Source organism: Thermobia domestica, chromosome 13 (genome assembly GCF_964235325.1).
Source record: "Thermobia domestica chromosome 13, izTheDome1.hap1.1, whole genome shotgun sequence".
Taxonomy (NCBI): Eukaryota; Metazoa; Arthropoda; class Insecta; order Zygentoma; family Lepismatidae; genus Thermobia; species Thermobia domestica.
In genome coordinates this window covers 77,345,115-77,372,314 of record NC_137466.1, presented here as the reverse complement: position 1 = coordinate 77,372,314, position 27,200 = coordinate 77,345,115, and the positions used below count along the sequence as shown (strand labels likewise).

The 27,200-nt window shown below is 36.5% G+C and overlaps 1 protein-coding gene across 1 annotated transcript in view; it reads right to left on the bottom strand.

Annotated features, from left to right (window-relative positions):
• Positions 1-27,200, bottom strand: part of Dhc16F (Dynein heavy chain at 16F) — a 418,273-nt gene that overhangs the window by 153,781 nt on the left and 237,292 nt on the right. Inside the window, exons 39-40 of the mRNA XM_081735970.1 lie at positions 18,012-18,267; positions 9,531-9,723 (exon numbers count right to left, since the gene is read on the bottom strand). Of these exons, the coding sequence (XP_081592096.1) occupies positions 9,531-9,723; positions 18,012-18,267 (449 nt within the window). The remainder of the gene's footprint in view (positions 1-9,530; positions 9,724-18,011; positions 18,268-27,200) is intronic.

The window sequence follows — 27,200 nt, the reverse complement described above, 5'->3', positions numbered from 1 at the left end:
GAAACTTCCTTCAATCGTTTGAGAATTAACGATTGGTAAAATTTCACAATTGGTTGAACTTTTCCTATAGTTCCCGAGAATTTTTGAGGACCATCTAAATGCTCTAGAATATGTCTTAGAATATACCATAAAAACTGCAAAATTTCAGGCACATGTGGGGAATGAAGATGCAAATTTTAAAAATCATGAATGGTGTAGTCAATCTAGTCATTATATAACTTTTGTCACCTAGTTCGATTTCATTAAGCAGCTTGAAAAAAAAATATTCAATACTTTCAAAAAATTCTAATTTTCATAAAAATTGCAAACATTTATCTTCTGGAGAATGAATATGGAGTACAAAAATTATGAAAAAAATCACGAATGTTATACTAGTCAATACAGAACTATTACATCTAGTGCTATTTAATTGGACAACTTTGATTTTTTTTTGATCCACCCTAATATATATTGTACTTAATTTCTCGGAACTTTGAATGCTGGAGAAAATGGAAACAGCTGATTGAAATGATAAATGAATAAGGGGCGCTAGAAATAATAGGGGTAAAGAAACATAAAAGTAAATAATTAAAAAGAAGTTAGGATATTGTTGAAGAAGAAATGTTATTTTAAGTGACGTGTAGAGGGTATGATGGAAGAAAACGAGATAGAGAAATATAAAATTAATGGTATAATTTCTACATCAAGATGAAAGTCCTTAAGGATCATAGTATATAGAAACTTGCCATATGTACAAAGTGACTTACCAGTACCAGTGATGGAACAATATTGCAATTAATTGTTTTGGTAAAGGTACAAACCAGATCATGCTAGCTCTTAATTCAAGTAGCTTCCTATTTACCTCACGGTTTTTATGTAAATTTAGTTGGGGTCTAGAAACATTGTTTCATCTAAACGTCCCCCTCAATTTTTACATGCCAGAGACGCCCATGGGTAGGAGAAACATCGTGAAATGATTACCAAATCATTAGAATTGGTTTATACAAAGGATTTGAGGATCAAACAATTAGATAAGATATGCTTTACTGTTATTAATCAGCGTATGTTAAAATAGACATTGTCAAAGAGAATATATATATATAAATATAATATTTACAAATTTTATCAAATAAATTTTACCTATATATTAATATTTTCCTTTAATTCTTGATAACAAACCTCTTCGAATTCTGTCATGCTATATATGAGCTTTTTATAAGAACGATTTACAGTATTTTTGTAATTATCATGAGATATTGTGCGTGAACTTTGGTGTAGTAAATTAAATAATGTTATATCCGTATACTTATAACATTTTTGTGTGGTGGTTAACCTGACTTTTGAAGTATTTAAAATGTCTTTATGCCTAGTATTGTAGGAATGGACATCACTTCAGAGGTTAAAGTTATCTAAGCTTTCTTTAATATACAAGAGACACCAAAAATTTGTCTCAAACACAGATAGACAGATAGAGAGAAAAGCTATTGAAGGTCTCTCTGTTAGTTGGTATAACATTGGAGAAAATTCAAGGAGCAGAATGGAAACCTCAATATTCATCGCCAGCAAGGTACTATGCCAACATTAAGAATTGGAGAACGTAAATTCGCATCCATTATTCTTATCCCTTTTCTCACTTCCTTTCTTGACAAAGCATTTTCTGTAAAGGCATACCTAGAGTTTTATTTCTAAAAATTCTAACCATTCAACGTTGTATGTTATCTGAACTACATTCAATTGTCCTGAATTCGAGCCTTGCTCATGTTTAATTGGCTCTGTAAGTAAACCTTCCTTCCGATTTTACATCGGTATTGGAAATATAACATGTTCAAGTATTTTATTAAAGATCCAATTTTGGAACATAATTTTGCTATAATTGAGCATTACAGCATCAAACAAAACGGATTTTACGAATGTAACGGATCGCTGCTTCCAAAGCCAAATCCAATTCTTAATCCAAGGCCAAATTCAATTGTATATTCCTCCTGGGGATCGAATCAAGGGGCTATCATATCAAGATTAGCTCTCTCCCAACAATAATTAGAACTTCTACCTAACCACGACTGTAACCTCTAGCTTACAGCAAGCCGAAGGCTTGGAAGGAACAACTAGTTATTATACAAATGAGGATCTTACACGTTTACTGTAAATAATAGTACGTCATTTACTCTATTCATATTATTCAGGAATATAGTTAGTTAGCAACATTTGTTCTCGTTAAGTCATTATTGTGAACTTACAGAAAGATTTGCTTTAAAAAAAATCTACGAAAAAATAAGCAGTTTCGCATATTTATAAATTTTACTAATGTTATGATACTCTTAGCAGAGAAGACACCTGCTGAACGTAAGAGATAAAGTAGGGAAAGACACTGACAACTGGAAGAAGAACAGGAATCCTTGAAACCAAAGAGTCATCATAATTCAAAGAATACTGGCACACTAAACCAGAATTCGGAAGAGTAAAGCGCCAGAAAGTAAGGGCTTGTTGAGCAGTTTAGCATTCCCTTCAACAGTGAGGTTATATGAGATATGGACCTACAGCTTAACGTGGGATCTGAAGCACATGAGCTCCTACCAGGAATCGAACTTCGGTCTCCAATGCAGAAGACCATCAACCATATAACCGCGATGGGGTTTGGGAAGGGTAACATTCACGGGAAGAACAAGTATATGTGAAGGCACCTTCCTAAATGTCGAATCTTGAGGAGAACCAACCTACAAGACTGGAACTCAAGGATTGGACGCCCCTAGTACATATATATGTATCAGTGTTGGGCAAATTTCAATTGAATTAACAATTAACAATTAATCTGTAAAATTAATTGTTAATTGCAATTAACAATTGAACTAAGTAATGGTTAATTGTTAATTGCAGTTGGCCATTAATAATGGAGAATCAATTGCAATTAATCAATTGATTGAAAGTAATTGCAGTGGAAAGTAATTGCAATTGAATTCAGTCATTCAATTGCAACTGAAATTAATTGGCAATTAATTCAATTGCAATTGATTTCCACAGCAATTACTTTCAATTGATTGATCAATTGCAATTGATTTTCACTGATTAATTTTCAATACAGTAGTTCAGAGAGGGCGCAGGGCAATGAAAACTTTAGCCACGACCAATTGACTCACCACCCATCGTGATCCACAACCCACCGTGACCCACTCTGACCCACCACCCACCATGAACCACTCTCACCCACTGTGACACACAGACCCACCAAAACCCATTGTCATCAACTCTGACCCATGATTCACGCCCTCTTTTCTACTGACTAAAAAGTTTAAACTTGTAATAAAACAAGCCTATGAAATTATCACTCATCGGAGTTTGAATTTCTACGATCAATCGCTCAAGCACCGCTCTATTACAATAACGTCGGATCTGACCTTTCTAATACAGTGAAACCTCTACTAACGGACACCTCTTTAAAGCGGACACCTCCCGTAACGGACATATTTTGTAATCCCCAAACACTGTAATAGGAAAAAACATATTGTCAAACCTCTCTAAAGCGGACACTATCCAGTACGGACACGGACAGTCTTTTCTGTCTTTTATAAGTATTATTTACCTCCGCACTACGGACACTTTCTCTAGAAACAAGTTGAAAAGTACTGTAAAAGTACATCTTTAGTAATTTATACATGTGTCACCAAGGAAGTATTGTCACAACATTTTGCCTCCTCAACTGTCTGCTCAGTAACCCAGCCGAAGCTTCTCCTGTTGAACAACACTCTCATGTTTTTTTTTTTTTCTTTCTTTCTTTCTTTCTTGCATTCCACTCCCACCCAAGCTGTTTTAGACACAGAAGTGACTGGCAGTTGCCCGAATTTTGGGATGACACATTATTCTACTGTCCCGCTGGAATCTCTAACCAAGCAGAAGAAATGTTCGTTATTTTTCGTCTGCGGGTACATATTGTCTCAAAAAAGACAATAATGGAGTGCAATTAACCCACAAATTAAAGCGACATACTGAAAACCTAGTAAGTAGTGATAAATGTAAAGTGCAGAGACTATAACATCTTATTTGCATGTTGTGCCTAGAACATAAAGTATTGGATGGCGAAGGGTAATGCAGGTACAGTAACATTTTGGTAATATTCGTGAATACATGATTCATGCAAAAATATTTTTTTTTTCTAAATGCATATTACCTTATTTACTAATTTACGTAAGAAAATATTGAAACCTCCTTAAGGCGGACACCTCTCTATAGCGGACAATTTTTGATTCCCCACGGCTGTCCGCTTTAGAGAGGTTTCACTGTATAAATAAAATGAAGAGTTTGTTCGTGTCTGTCTGTCTATCTTTGTGCGGCCTGTGGACCAGACGAGTGGACCGAAACTTTTCAAAATTTGGTCACGGGTAGCTTGGTCTAGGCCCCAGATCAAGACGAAGAGTCTTTTTTCAAATTTCGAACTAGGGGGTCACAGGGAGACTTTTACCGGACCCGCCTGAGGATCAGACAAGTTGACCGAGAGTTACCAATTTTTGGTCAAAGATACCTTGGTCCAGGTCCCACACCAAGGCGAAGTGTTTTTGACAAAATTCGAACCAGGGGATCTCAGGGAGGCGTTTACCGGGAATGTAAAAGCAGTAGAAAATGACCGATATCAGTGTCGATTTCATAGTTTTTGCGTTCACTGAGATCAATGGTGAAACTCCGATTGCATTAACTTCCAAATTCACCCTATTCGGCTGCGGGCCGTGGGTCAACGGGGCGGGGAGGTACCAAAACGTAAAAGTAATCCAAAATGACCGATATTAGAGACAAATTCATAGTTATCGCGGTTGCTGAGATCAATGCTGACACTACCATTAGCGATAACTTTCAAATTCATCCACCGTTGTATGCGGGCCTTGGGTCACCAGAGGGGGGAGTTCCGAGACACGTAAAAATAATCGAAAATGACCGATATTAATGTCAAATCCATAGTTTTCGGGGTCACTGAGCTCAATGGTGAAACTCAAGGCCGCGTTTACTTTCATATTTAGCCTCCATCATCTAAGGAACGAGAGCATTATAAAGGGGATCACGAGACGTAAAAAATAATCCACAATGACCGATATTAGTGTCAAATCCGTAGTTTTCGCGGTCGCTGAGATCAATGGTGATACTTTCATTAGCGATAATTTTCAAATTTAGCCGCCATTGTATGCCGGCCGGGAGTCATCGGGGGTGGGGAATTGCGAGACATGTAAAAATAATGGAAAATGACCGATATTAATGTCAAATCCATAGTTTTCGCTATCGCTGAGATGAATGGTGAAACTTCCACAGGCGTTGACTTCCAAATACAGCCCCCATCGGCTGCGGGTCAGAGGCGTTGTTGTTTCAAAATTGGAACCAGAGGATCATAGGGGCTTTTACCGGAATATGTAAAAAAGTAGTAGAAAATGGCAGATGTTAGTGTCACATTCATAGTTTTCACGGTATCGGCTGGGGCCCAGAGGAGATTTTTTTCACAATTCGAACCAAGGGGGTCTGAGGGGGCGTTCACCGGGACATGTAAAAGTAGTAGAAAATGAACAATATTTGTATCCAATCCATATTTATCGGGATTGCTCAGATGTATAGTGACAGCCCCGATAGGGTTTACGTTCAAATTCAGCCCCCATCGGCCTTCCCAATGAAAACACGTGTACGTTGTTGGATATATATTCACACAAAATATACCCAATTTTAGAAACGTTTCTTAATTGTTCTCCCGTTGTTCAGTTTGTTTACATTGATATTTTATCTGATCCGTGCGAAGAACGGGCATAACAGGTAGTACAAAAAGGTAAAGTGTTTGTCATGGACCAAATTACAATGAATTCAATTATATAGATAATTATTGTAATTATCATTAATAATTATTTCCATGTTGAATTATAGATACTTTTCAGTGGAAAAAAGAATAAAATTTGAAAGTCCCAAATCAACGTAAAATAGACCAATGTAAAGGAAAATATATATATAAAATTTTCCATGTAATTAAGCTTACAAACTTAAAATTTACATGTAATTAAGCTAAATTTCCATTTTTGTGTCGTTTTGTGCGCCTATTTCCTCGTTTTGTGCGTCACCGGAAATGGGTAACGTTATCCTACAAATATGGCGGAACAAGTTAATGCTGTTCTGTCAGGAACGATTTCGAGGTCGTTTTCTTCACATCGCCTTGTGCGTGTTTTCTATCGTTTTGTAAGCCTAATTCCACGTTTTGTAAGTCAATGGTAGTGGGTTAGAATTGGAATTCAATGTGGGAAGAAAAATGACCCACTCTCCCACCAGTATCGAATTTCGAGGTCGCTTTCTTCGCATTGTTTAGTGCATGTTTTGTATCGTTTCTGCACATATTTTCACGTTTTGTGGGCCTACAAATATGGCAGAAAAAGACATATTCATCCCACTTTCAAGGCTCATTTTGGCCTTTATGCATTTCCACTGATGCACAAAGCGACACAAATCATGCATAAAAAATGTGAAGGAAACGATCTCGACATTCGATGGTGACGGAACAGCATTAAGTTATTCCGCTATACTTGTAGGCCATTTTGACCCATTTTCGTTGTCGCACTAAAGTGGAAATAGGAGCACAAAACGGTACAAAACAGGCACTATACGATGCGAAAGAAACGACCTCCGAATTCGATAGTGGCGGAACAATGGCTCTTTTTCCTCACACTTCGATAGACCATTTTGACGCATTTCTGGTGATGTTCAAAACGTGGAAGTAGGCGAAGAGAACGGTAAAAATACACACTAAACGATGTGAAGGAAACGTCCTTCAAATTCGTTGGTGGCGGAACAGCATTAACTTGTTTCGTTATATTCGTAGGTCCATTTTGACCCACTTCCGGTGAAGCACAAAACGTACAAAACAGGCACTAAACGATGTGAAAGAACCGACCCTGAAATTCGATAGTGGCGAAACAGTGAGCCATTTAACTCCGACTTTAAAGGCCCGTTTAATTCACCTCGGGGGATGCACAAGACGAGAAATAGGTGCAGAAAACTTTTTTTTAAAAAAGCCACTAAACGATGCGAAAGTAACGATTTAGAAATTCGATAGTATCGAAACAGTGGGTCATTTTCGTCACACCTTGGAGGCTCATCTTGACACACTTCTGGTGACGAACAAAACGTAGAAATAGGGGCACGAAACGGCACAAAACTTCAGTAGTCGGTGCGAAAGGAAGGACCTCGAAATTCGGTAGTGGCGGAGCAATGAGTCATTTTCATCCCACCTTTGAGGCCCATTTTGACCGTCTTCCAGTGACGCACAAAACGTCAAAATAGGCGCACAAAAGGGTACGCGATGTGAAACTAACGACCTCGAAATTCGATAGTCGCGGAACTCTTTATCATTTTCGTCCCATCTTGGAAGCCCAATTTCACCCATTTCCGGTGACGCGCAAAACGTGGAAATAAAAGTACGAAACGGCACAAAACTTCAGTAGTCGGTGCGAAAGGAAGGACCTCGAAATTCCGTAGTGGCGGAGCAGTGGGTCATTTTCGTCCCACATTTGAGGCCCATTTTGACCGTCTTCCAGTAACGCACAAAACCTTCGAAGTAGGCGCACAAAAGAGTACGCGATGTGAAATTAACCTCGAAATTCGATAGTGGCGGAACTCTTGGTCATTTTCGTCCCATCTTGGAAGCCCATTTTGATCCACTTCCGGTGACACACGAAACGTGAAAATACGCGCTCAAAACGGCAAGAAACTGGCACTAAACGATGCGAAAGAAGCGACCTCGAAATTCGTTGGTGACGGAACAGCAATAACTTGTTCCGCCATGTTTGTAGGCCCATTTTGACCCACTTCCGGTGACGCACAAAATGTGGGAATAGGCGCATAAAGCGACACAAAACATTCAATAAAGATGCAAAACAAAGTACCTCGAAATTCGTTGGTGGGGGAACAAGTTAATGACGCCGTGAGCACCAATATAAGTATATATTTACTGTAGTTATTACCATCAAGGCTGAGAACTGCACGGTCCAATTTTTTAGCCAAAGTAGAAGCCCAACCGGGATAGTGATGTCAACCGGCTCGGCTCGGTTCAACTGAGCGTACAGCTTGAGCTGGCTTGGTTGGGATGACCCATCGACTGGGGTCAATTGAACCGATGGCTTGAGCCGGCTCGGTAGGGACGAGTCATCGACTCGGCTCGATTGGAGCCAATGGCTCGAACCAGCTCCGTTGAAACGAGACCATAGGCTCGGTTCGAGTCAGCTTAACTGAGCCGATGGCTCGAACCGGCTCGGTTGGGGTAAGCAATCAGTTCGGTTCGGTTCTTCTCGTGTGAGCCATCGGCTCGAGCTGGCTCGGTTGGATGAGCTGTTTGCTCAGCTCATTTCTCGGTTCGGCTCGATAAGTGAATGAGCTGTGAGCGAGCCACTTGAGTCGTTGACAACCCTAAACCCGGGTCGAGCAGTTTTGAACATGTTTGGCTGGAGTCCTATAACTTTTAACAATTTTTGGCTCGAGCACGAATACTTCCTCCTCCTGAACTCAAACCTAGAACCTCGTGACCGATGTCCTTGCCTCCTGAAGATTTCTTGACGACCGAGATTGACAATCAACTAATTTTTAGTATTCAGATACAAATCGCCTATATTCCATGTTTATACAGGTACATGGAGTTATAATAATAATTATAGTAGTAGTAGTTGTTTCATTAATAATTATATTGTCTATGTAGGATACTTGAAGAGAGTTGTACTTGGAACTACACAAAGGATTTAGCTCAAATTGGCTCGTTTTGGCTCGACTTGACTGGAAACTCGATCCGAATTCAAGTCGAGTTGGGGGAAATTTTTCGAGCCGAGTTCTCGAGTCGAGCTCAAAGATGTCTGCTTCGAGTCGAGTCGAGTTTTAAAGAAAACTTGCTCGAACTCGCTCGTGCCCATTTCTGTTGTATGCATGACGGGCATATAAAGTTCTTCTTTCGAGGGGAAGAGGACCATAAACATAATATATTTAAAAAATACTTAGTTTCACGGCTTTCTTCCTAGGGGGGCGAGGGGATGGTAGTTATCCAGCATTTCTTATAAGTACCTTATTTGAAATATGTAAAACAGTAACAAGTGGACAACACAATATATACACATATTCTTATCTTCAGTTTTAATTGCTGATTTCAATTGCAATTAACAATTTCAATTAACAATTACAAGTTTCAATTGTCAATTGCAATTAACAATTAAATGTTTCAATTGCACCCTTTACGATTGACAATTAACAATTAAAAGTTTCAATTGCCTGGTAACCAATTAACAATTAACAGTTGACGAAAATTCAATTGCAAATTTTATGATTGAATTCAATTGCAATTGAAATTAATTGTCAATTACAAATTGAAATCAATTGCAATTAATTTTCAGAGCAATTACTTTCAATTGATTGATCAATTGCAATTGATTTCAATTGATTTTGCCCAACACTGATATATATCAAACACCAAAACTTATTCATGTTTTCAATTTCTGTACAATTATTTGAGAATTTCTGAATTGTTATATATTTTAAAATACTAGCACTAAATTATAATGTACCTTGAAGATGTTTTTCATTATAGTGTCAGTTGGTTCTGGAATAAATAATACTCCGAAATGCCTTACGAAGCGTGCTGTAAGGGGGTTTCTTCCACCACCAGGAGGTGCGCATGCTGTAGTAATAATCACATCGTAGATTTCCTTCCAAAACATCTTTTCTCGATCATAGAGACCATGGAAATCCAAATATTGCCTGAAAACATAAAAATAACACGTAAATCAATAAAAAAGATATATACAAAATGATAAAGCTAGCATATAAAATATGATAAATGAACATACCGTGATATAAACCGATGGATTCTATCGCGTTTTATGTTCTTCCACGCATCTGTTGGAAACAAACACTATACAGATTATCAACAAAAACATGTTCCTAATATGATCTACTATTTGTAGTCCACTGATATTTTGAACCTTTCTGCTGTTCATCCACTGGGTGGATTACAAATGAGGCTAGTGAAACTTTTTTGAACCATACATCTTCCGAACAGACAAAGTTGTTATTGAAAAAACTACATATAGTTTACGTAAAATTATAGAACACACAGGTTTCACATAAATCACACTCGCATTAAACTACGACTGCTCAATAACTCCATATCAACATGGTTAGATTTCCGTTAGTCTTTCTGGAAGATACACTGAGTATATTTTCATTTTCTTCTTTATTTAAAAAAAATGCAAAGAAAAAGGAAAGAAAGAACTTACCTATTCCAACAACATAGGACTCAAGAAGTTTTAAAAGCCTCATCTTAATTTACCAGTCGACAAACAGCAGGAAAGGATTTAAAATACTGTATCAAACTAGGAGCACTTTTTGTGATTATAGTTATTGAGTTTGCTTCCAAATTTTTTAACTATAAAGACTAGATCAAACTTTTACATAAATAGAAGTCTCAAACAGTTTCAAATCTACACTAGAGAAAGGAAACAAAGTAATCTAAAATATTCATTAACTAACTCAATGGCCTATGGAACCCGGAGGTTCAATGCCGCGTTCACAAAAGCTCTCCGCTGACTTCTATCCTTAGCTAACTGCATCCAGTTTCTACTTTGTATTCCAATCTCTGCGAGATCCATCTTAATATTGTCCTCCCATCTGCGCCTAGGTCTTTCTAATGGTCGTTTTCCGATTAGTCTTCCAGTCAAGATTTTGAAAGCGTTTCTACTTTCTTCTATTTCGTTTCTACATGACCTGCCCGTCTAAGCCTCCTAGACTTGTAGACATTCATGGTACAGCTAATTTTATTATAAAAGCCATAACAACTTTAGAAAATTATTACTTAACAACACAAGTAACAAATAGGCAATATAACACTTAACACCTTAAATAAATAATAGTATTTACAACATGAGAAGAATTATTTATACCTAGAAGATATTAGGGATGGCCAAAAATTTTCGGATCCGAATATCCCGGACCCAATGAGATCCGGATCCGGACCTAAATCCAGATTTCGAATCTGAACTTCAGATCCGAATCTCGGACCTGGATCCGAAATTCGAATCTCAGATCTTGATTCGTATCCAAACCTACATCTAAAATTGAATATCTAAAATTCGTCAAAACTTTTTTCGATTCACTAATATAGTTTAGAGGGGCTGATTGTGACACTGATCACTACCTGGTAGTAGCGATAATACGGGAGAGATTATCGTTGAATAAAGGTAATATTCAATGTCCGAAAACGGAGAGATTTAATTTAAAGAAATTAGAAGAGAGCCAGGTAAGAGAGGAATACCAGATTGAAGTTTCGAATAGATTCGCGGTTTTAGAAGACTCGGAGTGCACTAGTGTTGAGGATACTTGGATTGAAATTAGAGATAGCATTAAAAGTTCAGCAATAGAAAAATTGGGACACGCGGAAATACGTAGGAACAAACCATGGTTCGACCAAGAATGCATTAAACTAGCAGAGAAGAGAAAACAGGCTAAATTACGGTGGCTACAAAATCCGAATGAAACAACTACACAAAATTTCGCAGATACCAGGCGGGAAACTTCCAAAACTTTTAGAACAAAGAAACGGGATTTTTTGAAAGCTAAAATTAAGGAACTTGAAGATAATAGTAAAAATAAAAATATTCGGGACATGTATAAGGGGATCAGCAAATTTAAGAAAGGCTATCAACCTCGTGCTTATATATTAAAGAAATCTGACGGAACAGTTCTCACCGATACGGATAGCCTCTTAAATAGATGGAAAGATTTCTTTGACGATTTGCTGAACACGCAGCCAAAAACTAATGTGCGTGGAGAAAAGGAGATACACACCGCAGAACCGTATATTCCAGAACCCAATCGAATAGAAGTGGAAGCCGCTATAAAGAAATTGAAGAAACACAAATCTCCGGGTGTAGATGAAATTCCGGCTGAGTTAATTTTAGCTGGAGGCGAAAAATTGTGGAACAAGATACACAAACTCATTCTCCTTATCTGGAACAAGGAAGAATTGCCACAAGAGTGGAAAGAATCAATCATTGTTCCAATTCACAAGAAAGGCGACAAAACTGACTGTAATAATTATCGAGGCATTTCTCTTCTGTCAACATCCTACAAAATCCTTTCAAATATTCTGTTAGCAAGATTGACCCCATACGCAGATGAAATTATTGGAGATTATCAGTGCGGATTTAGACGAAATCGATCAACTATCGACCAAATATTTACCATTCGCCAAATACTCGAAAAGAAGTGGGAATACAATACCCCGGTACATCAACTATTTATTGATTTTAGAAAGGCTTACGACTCGGTTAGGAGAGAAATATTATACAACGTTCTTACAGAACTTGGAATACCGAGAAAGCTAATTAGATTAATTAAGATATGTTTAAGTGAATCCCAAAGTAAAGTCCGGGTAGGAAAATTTTTGTCCACGAGCTTCCACGTCGAAAATGGCCTGAAACAAGGAGATGCGTTGTCGCCATTATTATTTAACTTTGTGCTGGAATACACCATAAGGAAAATCAAAGATAGCAACCAGGGCCTAGAGTTGAACGGCATTCACCAGGTTATGGCATATGCTGATGATGTAAATTTAATAGGGGATGATAGGAGAACAGTAGAAATAAATGCAGAGATCTTATTAAACGCTTGCAGGGACATGGGTTTAGAAGTAAATGCAGAGAAAACTAAATACATGGAAGTGCGTCGGGACCGTAATACGGCAAATTGTGGAGGCGTTAAAATATTAAATAATACTTTTGATAAAGTGGATACTTTCAAATGTTTAGGATCAATATTAACAGACGAAAATCATATTCACGAAGAAATTAAATGTCGACTAAAAGCAGGGAATTCGTGTTACTATTCGGTTCAAAATCTCTTGTCGTCGCGAATTCTGTCGAGGAATTTGAAGCTTAAAATATATAAAACGATAATCATGCCTGTTGTTCTGTATGGTTGTGAAACATGGTCGCTTACTCTGAGGGAAGAACATGGACTGAAAGTATTTGAGAACAGAATCCTGAGAAGAATATTCGGACCCAAGAGGAACGAGAATGGGGAATGGCGGAAGCTTCATAACGAGGAACTACATAGTTTATACGGTTTACCCAACATTGTTAGGGTCGTCAAGTCTAGGAGGCTTAGGTGGGCAGGTCATGTAGCTAGAATGGAAGAAAGTAGAAACGCTTTCAAAGTCTTGACTGGTAGACCCATAGGAAAACGACCATTAGGAAGACCTAGGCGCAGATGGGAGGACAATATGAAGATGGATCTCGCAGAGATAGGAATACAAAGTAGAAACTGGATGCAATTAGCTAAGGATAGAAGTCAGTGGAGAGCTTTTGTGAACGCGGCACTGAACCTCCGGGTTCCATAGGCCATAGAGTTAGTTAGTTAGTTAATATAGTAGGTTGCCGTGCTTTAAAATGTTTCCATAACACGTTTGTGCTACCTTTGTTCTTTATTTTATTTTAACCTTGCAATATTTACATGTTGCACTTTCTGACGAAGTCTCTTTAGTAAAATGTTTCCAAGTTTGACTTCTTCTCATTTCAGAGTATAGTGAACTGTCTGAAAACTGATGTAAATGGTTACAAACTCCTCTTCAAAACTTAATGTTAGCTTCACATTGAAAATATTTATTTTATTCTTAGAAAATAAACTTTACTATTTTCTCATATACAAATGAAATATCTTTTAGATAAGGCCCTTCTAATCGCAGGAATACTAGACAAAACAAACTCTTTATTAATTGTAATTTCTGCCTCACTAGAGTACAACCATCAACAAATGTAATAATGAATATCTTTCACTTCGAAGGTACAACAAAAAATATAGACTGGTTGGCGTGGCACAACAGTAGATTTTTAAATATACACACGAGAATTTCAGGAGAGCGATATGGTTGTGTAGTATTATTAGTATTAATCAAAGTGTTCGTTGTATGACTTTATCACCTAACTTATGGCTTGCCCTTCTGAGGTCGGGGGTTTGTTGAAGGAGTAAATAAAAAAGAGATTTCTGTTATTTTTTCTTCACCCTCCAGGTTTCTTTAATCATACATTGCAGGACGTAACCAAAACATATTCATGCATCGTATCATTGAAGCGTTTTCTGTTTTGTATATTAAAGTGTTCAAAAATATTTAACATATTCGCATTTGTTCATGTGACCTCAGGTTTAATTCTCAGTGGAAACATACATGAGACACTTGAAAGCTAAAACAATATGAAAATAGTATTTAAAAGTCAGGAAATCGATATTAAAACTTAAGCTATCTGTTGGGACTGCAAGGCTGTAATTAACGTTTCATGAAAATATATTATGCCATTATTGTTTATTTACTATAAGCTACCAGATACATCCTCAGAGGCCGCTTTACACTGTAGTAATCAACAGATGAAAACAACATTGAAAAAGGAATGGAAGGAATATCCCCAGAGCCTTAGACTAACTTAGCATTTGCCCAGTATAACTGAGGAACAACCCTGGAAAATCCTCAGTCAGGATGGCTGGTCTCCGAATCCGAACACGGTATTACCCAATTGCGAAGCAAGAATCCTAACAACTAGCAGCTCGCTCCGTATTATTATTATTATTATTATTATTATTATTATTATTATTATTATTATTATTATTATTATTATTATTAAGCTAATAATTAACGTAATGTTCTAAAATTAGTGCAAATTAAACCCTACTTTCTTTATTGCTGATGTTTTAGTTGAGAAGCCTACATGAGACATCAGTCCCCCATTAAATGGGCCTTGCTCAAGAAAGAATACTAGAACTTGAATTCAGGAAGCGGGGGTGAAGAGATTAATGAGGATGAGGAAAGTATGTACGATGTAAGAACCGAGTAATTATGACTTCATTAAAGATATATTCACTTACATACGTCAATTAATATTTCTCTGATACAGGGCACTCTTAGTTTCTGTAGTGGCAGCAAAAAGGCACGATTTTGTAAACGAACACACTAAGCACGTGCTATAGGCGCAATGTACGTGCAAAGAAACATAGGTAAAACTAGAAAAAATAGGGAAAATGATAAAGCGCCCTTTAACTTAAAAAAAAAAAAGCTCAAAATAACTAAACTTAGAGCTACGAAACACTCGAGACGAATTTTATTGAAAAGATTGTTTTTCCTTAGTGATTAGTTGTGCTAACTATGAACACAAATTAAAAAGAAAACAAGTAGCTAGCTCTGAGTTTCGCAAACCAGTTGAAAATAAAATATTGGATTGAATTTAATAATAAAGAAAGCATTTATGATAATTAAAACAAACTAAACTCTTGGCACGCCAGTCCTTTGGTTCCTACCAGCGGGCATACGTTCAAAGTGGGAATGTGTAGTCAACGCATCGACACTCGAAGTCCCTAAAGCCGGCTTTTTAGACTGGAGTCTGCCACCTCTTACTTCAGATAACTCCCTAATTGTCCTCACGATGCTGGGTCAACACCGAAATTGGTGAGTGCCTCTCCGGAAATTGAACCCATGACTACGGGCATCGAAAGCACGCGCTAACCACTGTTTATATATATATATATATATATATATATATATGAAAAGGTAACAGCTTTTTATCAAATTATTTAACCTGCTGAACGCTTTGCACGGATTACACTGTAACCATTACGAGACCACACAAACATAGAAGTAAACGAGGACAGTTAAAAATACCTATGCCCGAGGCGGAATTCGAATCCAAGACATTCACAGCAAACGATCCACAGCCTAATGCCGCAGACCACTCGACTATGGCTGTCGGGTTTTCTCGGCTAAGCGGTAGCACATTTAAGGTAACTGATTATTTTAAAACTTGCTCCTAAATACTGACAATCTAAGTCTTATGTATCAAATATTTCCTGGAATAATACCATACACTTTCCGTCTTCTATAGACGAAGTTACCCACATAGTTACCCACATTATAGTATATAGTTACCCACATTATCTAGTACAGAAATAAGTTTTGATTCTCTAATGGCTGCTGATGGTGATAGTCAAGGTTCACCGAAGCATGATCCCCAAACCCAAACTGAGATGTTGATGTTACTGGAACGTCTGAAAAGTCATTGTGGGTAAGTGAATTGTCCACTTGTCAGGATGAAGGACGATGGTGATGTGAAATGCGGGCCGGTTAGAGGTACTACTTATAATAATTGGATTTATAATTTTCTATGCTGCCGTAAACCTCTTCAAGAAGGTAACTGTTAATCTTAGATTTGAAAATGTTACATAAGGAGTTTTATTGCTATCATTAGGTTGCATATAAATCTCTTCATTCCGGAATTATCGGATTTATTTTAACGTCTAACTTTCACATCCCTTCTGATTTACGAACATTTAAATCGCGATTATCCCCTTAAGGTCAATTAGTGATATTTTAATTCATTTCCAACCAACTATATATATGGTTAATCTTGTTATATGGTAATAGTTGAGACCAGAAGCAGTCTACAGGCTATGTCCAAAATAATCTTGACCCGCCTCCTGATAAACCACGTCTTTCAGCAAGGTGAATTGTGGCAATCCGATACCCACATGAGGAAATCTTCCGGTTTAATGTGAAAGCTTCCATAAGAACCAGCACTCTAATCAGTGGAATGTGCCTTGCTAATTATTCCCTAATGTGAAAGTACCTAGCTTTATTGTTAAAAATGAAAAGGCCTTTATTTCAAACAAGTCGTCATTACAGTTTTCGTATTTGAACACAACACTCATGAAAAGTCATGTTACAGCGCGACTTACCCCTGAAAAAGAATTTTATCTTTTTTTACTTTCTCGTGTTCTTCAAAGTACACGCGGAATTAGTGCAAGTGCCCTCCGCTCGCATTACAACGGCTGCGATCTTGGCACTAGCACATGTTTCGGTTTCCAGATCTCAAATATTTATCTTTCAGCCTGATTCTATGTATGAATCCGAAATTTCAAATCTAGATAAGGGGCACCAAAATTCATAGTTTATTCTCGGTGCTCATATTGTGATTTACTAAATAATTATTAAATCTAATTGTAAGGTATACATTTGATATTTTGAGCAGACCGAGCAAGATAAATATACATAAAAACTAGTCAATACTTGTTTTAACTGTTTATATTTTCTTAACTGTCAATGAAATAGGTCTCTTGAGGAAGTTTAAATATTCGAGTTTTGTATTCCGGTTTCAAATGTATACTAGTTTCAGATGTTTCAAACCCCAGGTGTGTGTATCGGTCCTGGAACCGGGTGGGCCTCGATTCGACATTCGAACTCTCATCCGGATCAAATCACTTTTTAAGTAAGACAAGCATTTGATCTTTAGAGTAGAATGAAGGAAACAAATAGACTTGTCAATATTCATCTTAATTTTCTGTTTTCTTCTTCACTGTCAGGACTTCGTGAAATTACTTTCGGCGAATTTTTAGATATTCAAGTTTATCACAATTTGGGTGGGATGTGAGTTTGGATAAGAATCAAGATCTGAGATCCGGATTTCGGAACCAGATCTCAATTTCGGATCCAGATCCGAGATCCGGATCTTCGAATCTGGCCATCCCTAGAAGATATATTAAAACAATAAAATCACTATTTCCATTTTTAACATCTAACATGAAAATTTTAAATTAGACTACTTATCTCTGAACAAGGCTGTCGTGGCTAAATGACTGAACGATTACGATATATTCTTTGAGAAGATAAAAGTCAGAAGCTACTTCAATATCAAAATAAATAATTAGATATTAACTTACTTCGACTTTTTAAATCCAGGGGCCGCGGTGGCTCAGTGGTAAAGCATTCACCTCTGGTGCGTAGGGTCTCTGATCCGATCCCAGCTCATGACAAGTAGTTTCTGTAGTAGACAAACACGTGCCCGTTAGTTTTATCAAGGTTCTCCCATTTCCTCCCACTTTCTTCATTCCACTATTTCATTCATTCTCATAATCACCATCTGCTTTGGCCTTCACGGCATAGCCGTGGAACATAAAACTGAAAGATTTAATTCCATTTTCCTTTTGAATCTATTTTAGAAAAGCAACCTTACCGTAAAAGTTCAATTGGTGGTTGAGCTCCATATCTATCCAACTTGGGCATATTCACATCGTCCACAAACACAATTACTTTCTTTCCAACTGGAGCACCCAAAGCACCCCTTTTCTTCTTCTCAAGTTTTCCTTCTAATTGTTCTTGCGTTCGTATGCTGCTTGTCTGGGCGGAGAAATTAATGAAAATTGGAACAAATGTACCTTTCGCAGTCAAGGAATTAATTTGGTATCTTGCTATAACAGACTTTCCAACACCTACGAAATTTAAGTGTTTATATAGTTTCAAAACAATATTCTTAAAATTTTGCTTTCACTGAAAATGAATAAAGAAATATATATATATATATATATATATATATATATATATATATATATATATATATACACGAGATCAATTGAAAGTTCTATTTTGAGATAATAGTGCATAACGTTTCTACTTTTCGTTTAATCAAGGTCTTCATTTTTTATACTAATAGAGGGCGTACACAAAAGAATGGTCCGGTACCAAAATTTAATACCAAAAATACTTTTCAACCTACATAAGTGCAATTCATACCATCTGCAGCTTTTAATAAAGAAACAGTTTTTTTTTTTTTTTTTTTTTTTTTTTTTTTTTTTTTTTTTTTTTTTTTTAAGCACCAACAAGGATATTTAGATATTCTAGGCCTAGATTTCGGAATATTTTTTCATAGCTGATACAATTACTTTTTTCAAGATCCAAAACTGCTTCATTTATGTCTGGTTTTAGCAAAATATTATACCATTCAGTATTAGCTAGTTGTTGATATAATGCAAAATAATCACCTTTAGCACATTGAAAACGTTCAGAGAACTTATTCACTTTACAACCCTTTGTCAAAAACGCAATGGTTTCAATCGGATGATGAAAAGAATCAGGATGCACCATGTACAGATTAGTTTTTTTTGAGACCGAAGTAGCACTGCTGATAACAAGATCAAGAGCGGAGACAGAAGTTCAACACACAGTTTAGTGTTTTCCAAAAAAGCAGATAATAGCTGAAACTTCAATTTAGGGTAATAATGTATTCCTGGAAGCTGTTCATTATTTAACCAATCAATTTTGGATATATTGAAGTCTCCGAATATCAGTATATTATTTTCAAGGGGATTCAACCTGCTAGAAATATGGTTCAGGTAATTTTCAAAATTCACAGGGGAAAAGGTTGGTTGAAGATAAACACACGATATTAAAAGATTCTTTGCAGAATTACATTTTAGTTCAATCCACACACATTCGCTTTTAAGTTCAAGATCAGGCTTGCGACTCACCACAAAGTTTTTCCTTATTGCTATCAGAGATCCAACAACTCTTTAACATGACTCTTCATTATATAATCTGTCGGCTCTAAAACAACTATATGTATCTGGGAAATAATCGTAGTCTTTATGAATACCGGGCAACCATGTTCTGTTACCGCAATTATATCATATTCACAGTCAGAAATTGAAGAGAAAAACCATTATTCTTGGTTCTTCGTCCACGAACATTTTGATACCAAATTTTAAGGTCTATGTTCAACATGCAAAACAGGTTATGATTGTTAACTTCGCCATAATTCCGCAATTTACAATAATAATAATAATAATAATAATAATAATAATAATAATAATAATAATAATAATAATAATAATAATAATAATAATAATAATAATAATAATAATAATTTTTAATTTTAAAAATAAAAAGTATGGTCAAAGAATCAATGTAATTTGGCAGCACTGCGAGCGCTTATGTTCTTCCATAGAAAAAAAACCCTCTTAGTATACGTTGACACAACTCTCAAAAAGTTTGACATCCAAAATTCATTGTTGCTTGCCTTCATTAAGGACATGAAGGCATAACTAAATGCCGCAGAATTGAGATAAAGGTTCTTTTTATTGAGTGAAAAAACAACACATCTATTGATAATAAGTTGTATAACTATAGTAAAAGCAAATTAAGAGACTGTGATGTCGAGAAACGAGTTAGAAAAATAGTTAAAAAGAGGGGATCCGGATCGATACAAGAGCAAAAGAAATTGTACGTTCTAAATACTTCAGGAGAGGAAAGTTAAAAATATTTCAGCTGATAACAGATTTTAAAGGTAAATAAAATGCTTCTTTCATTGTTTAAATTTAAAGGAAAGGTGGATTTCTAATCTTTTCCATTTTCTATGGATTAATTATAAAAAAAAAAGTAATAAAAGAAAGATAAGCCCCTACCTGAAACTTATGTCACTCCTCACTAATAAAAATAATTATTTTTTAAAAAATTCTTTTAGTGCAGTTTTATTTTATACGATTGTGCTCTTCACATTAACAGAGACGATAAATATCTAAATACCGGGGTGATGCTAAGTTTACAAATTTCTGGAATTTTATGGCCGTTCTACAGACCGTTTTACTTTGTTTTAATTTGATATTAACATATCTTAGGACACATATATATATTCAATAAGGTTCCTATTAAATTGTTAAAAACAAAGATTATTACAACACTGAATCAAGCGAATCACATTTGAAATATCCTTGCCAGCACGTCCGTTGTTGCTAGCTGTATTACTCGTTGATGTTTGTTTTCCAGGCATCTATTGTTCGGGTCTTATTTACATAAAATTCTTTCATTCAGATATTTCCATAAAATAATCAGGCAGGGTAGACATTTTCTTGGAAATAATGTAGTCATCGAGAAAGGGCTGAATTTCAAACATACTAGTGTGTAACACGCGGATACTATTGCTTCGTTCTGCTAGAAATGTCCAATGGTGAGTTTCTAGTCGTCTAATTGATCAGCAAGGATGTTGAAGATCTCCATATATGCAAATGTTCTGATTGTTGTATCATGAATAATATCAAACGAGTTAAGTGCTACAGAGCGATCCCATACCAAACACCAATCTTCTGGAAATGATTAGATTCTTCATACATCACGTTCTTATTTTTCATTTGCCCAAATATTGGAACTTCGACTGTTGGTTGGTTGAATTGTAATGTAGAGTTTCTTTCAGTTCCGAGGCTATATGAGACGTGGAGCTACAGTTTAACATGGAATCCGAATCAAATTACTTCTTCCCGTATGAAAGTTTTTTTTATTTTTATTTTTATTATATAGCAATGCTCTTATATCACAAGCGTTATGAGCTTAGAAATGTTACTTTGGCTGTCTACAATTTATTATTATTTGTGATGCTATCTTGAGTGCACTTCATGTTGGATTCGCCTGTCCTCAACATACCCATTTTTTTAAAAAAAAAAGTTTAACTGAACAAACATACGTTAAATATTGAGGTTTCTCAGTTACCAACACTAAACCAGTACTTATTTTCTTCCATTTTCATCGAGTTTGAAAAACATCTAAAGAAAAGGTATATACTGTTAGTCTAAATGGTTATAAATAGTAGCAGGAGAGATTAAGCCTACTCAATCATTCGAAATAAATTAAAAATTTAAATATAAACCAATTATTTGCTGAGCAAAACTATATATTTTCATTAATATTCAACACGTGTTACAGTTTCGCCAACTAACTCTTTGGCTTCATCAGACAAAAATCTAAGGTTAAAATTGATTCTGGTGCATAATACAAGTGTACAATTATACAACAGTCTATTCAACTCCCATTAAAGCTAACTCTGTAAGCTAGTGGCGCTGTTGATTATAATAAATTAACTAGGAATTTTAAAATTTAAATTGCATATGCAACTCTCAGATTTAAAAATCAATATAAAGAGAATGTAACTTCCAATAATTCCTCGATAAAGTGAAGCGAGATCACTACTTAAAGCCCAGGACGTAATTATGCACGTTAAACTTCAAGACTTGATTTCAACTTAATGATAGGATTCTAGTCACAAACATTTCTTCACTGATTGCGAAATTCAACTTCAGAAATTGTAATTTTCACTTATTACACTGTAAATGATTACGTTATTCACAAACTATATATTGTGGTAAATGTCCATGAAATGTGTTTTTCGGACACATAAATTCATTGGTTGATTAATTGATTTGACTACGTAACGACCCTTTTCAGCACCAAGACTACATGAGACGAAAATTACAATTTAAAGGGTGATCAAACCACTGCACAGACTTGTTTCCGACATATAAATATCCTAACCGAGAATCCAACCCGGAACTACGTGTTCAGAAAACACGAGCATTAGCCTTGGTCATGAAGGGGCACTGACATAAGTTTGGCTTTTATTTGGAGAAAAAAAAATGACAAAAATACAAGGAACAGATAGATATTGGGTAGTGAAGGTAGCATCAAACTACGCAGTTTAGTTTCCTTTCCAGTGGGTATACGCTATACACAGAAGGTCGATCCGCGTATATGTGTCCAATTTTGAAATAGCACTAACCTTATGAAAATGCATGGGACCACCATCGGTTGGCCTCAATGTGAGGCCATGTGTTCTGGCAATAGCCCTGCACCGTAACTTCCACTGTAGAAAACTACGACGAAGTACAGGAAGTGGAATCTTCTCCCATTCCTCCCGGCAGGCTTTTTACAGGCCTCAGAGAGTAGTGACACGACGAGAAGAAAATGCCCTTTTCAGTAGACCAAACCCGCAGAAATCCATGGGACTGGCATCTGGTGATTTCACTGGTATATCATGAAATGGAATAGCACGAATATCGGTGTCTGTTTCTATCTGCTTCAGAAAGTTCTGGGTAGAACGAGATGTATGTGAGGAGGCCTTATCCATATGCACAGACACTTGCTTTATAGCATGCCCATACAAACGAGGCAGATCTTCTGTATAAATTGGGGTCAGTATGTGTTGCTGAAAGAGTGCAGAGTTGATTTTACAGTTTTTAGGGACCTGACAAATTGTTAACTTGCCCTGATAAGAGTAACCGGCGACAACCATAAATCCTTTCGAGAAAGTTGCTTTGCAATGACGGATGAACGCAGGATGGCTTTTTGCATCTCGCGAAGTGTAAGTTATCGAGCGAATTTTGCCACAATCTGATAGATACACCCATGCTTCATCTAGTGTGGCCACAAACTTCCACTTTTCCCCAGATAGATGGCGTTCATAGAGGCGCCTGCTGTTGGTCTTTCTCTCACAGCGATGACTTTTAAAGACCCTCCGGAGGTTTAATTTCCCACTCAGGGCGCGGTTAACAGTTGACTGTGGTATGTGGAATCGAGCTTCCATCACACGTTGCGGAGGGGGATTTTCTTGTAAGGCCATTCGCCGCAACTTCTGAGCTACTTGTGTAGTCACTGTTAGCCCAGTCAAAATAGGTTTTGTGTCGGAACAAATTCCTGGAGAGCTGAATTTTTTCCTGTTGATAGACTATGATGAGACATGTAATTTCCCAAAAGTCCCCGGTTCTCCCCCTTGTGCTTTCCCCCCAGCCCCCCCTTAAAGGTGAATTTGCCGTCTCTCAGAAAATTAGCCATAATTCCGAAACCAGTGGAGCAAATGCTTCGCATTTTTTTTTTTTTATTTTCTTTGTCTAATGTTAAGCTACAAAAAAGGTGTCTTTTATTTTTCTCGAGAAATGTATAGTTTCGTAGCAATTGTGTCTTAAAGAGAAAACATCAGTTTTTTGGCGGGAAAAAATCCCTTTAATTTTTTACTACGAGGTAAAGTTAAAAAATGTTTCAAATGAAAGCTTTAAAACGAGGTATATATTGTCACAGTACGTAAAGCCAGAGCTGAGTAATGTAGCTTTGAACGTCATAAAAAGAATATGCTTCAAGCCTCATGAGAATAAGATCAGAAAATTCCAGTTTTGGTTCGGGCGGACTATTCCCTACCCTCATATTGGGCTTTTCATTATCGACCACCTATGGACCCGCCGTGTCCCGGACTGGCAACAACCGGCAGCTTTCTTATATTATGAGTTTATTTTAATTTCTATACTTTTAAATAAATTCATAACAACAGCATCACGGACCACCCACTCACCACTATAACCTAAGAATATGTGTGCAATGTTTTCTAATATTCATTTTAAAATGAAGCCAGATTATTCGTGTAATTGATCTTCAGAATCTTCATTGTATTGAGGCACATTGTTGCATGATAACCCATTACAGTGCTCACACATAGCTGAACAGGTAAAGTCAGATATTCTGCAGCGACAATAATCTCCACACGCTGCCTTGCAAGAGCATGAAATTATTGCTAGGAGGTCATCAGGAGCAAAAAGTTTCATACTTAGTATCGGTCTTAAGACTCTTCTTTTTCCATCACTTTCTTTGATATATTCATGTTTCCAACCCCAATCAGTAGGATTAAGTTTGTTCCCTAACCACAATTGCACCTGTAAGTACACTTTGAAGAGGTGCTGACGACACGTTTCTGAGGTCGGTGGTAATTTAGTTAAATCAAAGTTTGACTTCAAAGAAGTCTTTGCAGTTAGTCTTGTAAATCTGAAATAACTAGCTTCGTTTAAAGTTGAATATTTACTTAACCCGTACACTGAAAGAACAAACTTTTCTCCATTCTCGACAAGAGTATCTTTTGATGCATCTTGTTGCAGGAAACATTCTGCCTCTCATTTTGCCTCTGTTTTTTTTTTTTTTTTTTTTTTTTTTTTTAATTAATTCAACTGCTTTTGTTTTGACGAAGTTGTATCACAGCCAGAAATAGCATGGGCAAAAAGGAGAAGTTTTCTATATTTTTGTTGGATCTTTTCAATTTATCGATATTAAAACAAGTGCTTGACGGGTTCTTTCCTCCAACATCTTTTCGAAAGAAAATGGGTCTCTTCTCTGGTGCTAATGCAACTAGCCCGTGTCATTTCCAACAACAATCACTCTGGAAAAGGTATCAAGTTTGTCAATTCCAGTCCTTACAATTTCAGTATCAGCATCTTCTTCAGTTATAACTGCTGCTAATCCAACCTTTTCCAACTCTTTACATGTGCATTCAATCAATTTCTTTTTGTTCTTTCTGTTAGAAAGAAAAGGTTCTTTTTTTACGACACATTTAGTATTTTCGTCGAACTGTATTTCGCATGAGGAATATTTCAGTGTCCTGCTTTGGTGTTCTTCATCTTTCGTAGTCGCCTCTTCTGGATAACCATCGAACACCACCGTACAATTATTTCCATACTTGGACAGTACAAATAAGCAATAGTTCCTAACAATATCTCCATATGTAGGATCCTTAGGCCATGAAACATAATGAAGAAAGAAACCTCCATCGATAACTATCCCAGCATCTTCTAAGCATGGTTGCTCAACGATTCCTTCTGAAAATGCTTTAGCTATAGACGATTTAGTTCCTTTCCGAAGATAAGTATAATCAAAAATCGATGGAGGTACAGAAGACAATTCATATTCCAAATACATTTTCAGTTTATTGGGGCTGCCACATACACATAAAATTCTATTAACCCTTAACAGTTCACTACCTTTGAAAATTATCAAAAAATTTTGATATTTGCAGTATATCGTCTATTTGGTTAGTATTTCATTTGAAAGTAGTTTTTTAAATTTTCCCGCCAATAGTTTTCGAGAACTGAGTTGTGTCCAAATGGTTACTTTGCACAGTTTTCCGTAAAGTGATTTTTGAGTACTTATAGCCATATAGTAATGAAGAAAAGTAGTCTCATAAGAAAGGAGAAATAAATGAAACGTGGTAAGAATTGTTTACTTTATAAGATTTAATATTTAAATCTGGAATATTAATTTATAAGAAAATGTAAGGTACTATCTATGAGTCCACATAGAAAAAATGATAATATTTATATTTCGCAGAAAATACAGATTGAATAAATATGATATTCAAATATATGCGTAGTTTTATAGAATATTCTTCTTTTTTATTTCATTTTTTATATTTTTAAATTTGAATATATCAACGAAGTGTAACAGTGACTTAGGGGTCTAGAAAAAATATCAATTGCCGAGTGACAAAATCATTCCTTATCGTGATACATATACTTACAGATGGAACTGCATAAACGAATTCTTTAGTGAGCTTGTTACTCCCGACTTACAAAAACGATATCTTCCCTTAGAAGTGTGGGCTGGCCAGTGAGCAACAAACTCTTTCCTTGTATTATCACATGGTCACGTAGCAACAGATCGACATATTTTCACTTGAGGTTCGCCCGAGCTTTCTAAAGATGGTCTCTCTTGTTTAGGCTTTCTGCATGATACTAGTGCAGATGAAGTATCAGCCCGAAACACTTTAAGATGTCTGGATGATTTCCCAAGTACGTTACACTCTCTTTTGTAAGGTAACCAGCTGTTTACAACAACTAAATTTAGCATGTACCCAAAAATTCTAAAGCACCATCGTTTTGATTTCATTGGTGTACGGCAGAGTTCTATGAACATGTTTGACTTGTCTATACTTCTCATGTGTTTGCCTCAGTAGATAAGAAAAAATTCTATTTTCTGCCTCCTAAACGATTTTGTCTCATTGTTGGAAGAGTTGAGATTTTCATTACTTCCTTCATTACTTGCATTTCACACTTGTAAAAAGTTATCAATGTACACGACTAAAAACTCAGACTCCTCTATCTTGAATGAGGACGGTGATTTCCCATAATATTTCAGCAAGACGGAGCTCCACCTCACTATGCCTTATGTTCACGCCAATGGCTCGATGGACCATTTCCGGGACATTGGAATGGGCGACGGAGACGGATAGAGTGGCCCAGATTTTACGCCACTAGAGCTCTTCCTCTGCTATCATCTGAGTACTTATCAAGAACCCATCCATGATATCCACCACCTGACGCAGAGAATTTTGCAATGTTGAGAAACCTTTGACATGCTGTTGCGAATCCATGCGGATTGGCAGAGGCGCTTTGCAGTTTGTCTTGCTCAAGAGGGATAGCACATAGAGCAAATAATGCTATAATGCCAAATTTTCACACTTTGTGACAAAATAACTTCTGAACAAATAACGGTAGGTGAAGTAGTCTGTATCATTGTTTCCCTGAAATTGAGGTCATATCAAATGATACCCCACAAATCCCCTTCCATTTTAAAAATCCAAAGTTGGATCCAAGGATACGGCTTCCAAGATGGCCGCCAGGGCAACCATGTCAAATAATATGGTCCATTACCCACCCGAAAAACATATACCATGAACCAAATGTGAATACCAAGATGTTCCTGTGCTACAGGAGACTTAACTGACTGATGCCTCACTCTGTACTATATCTCAGGTATATAATCTGGATCGGAATCACTGAAAGTAAGATCA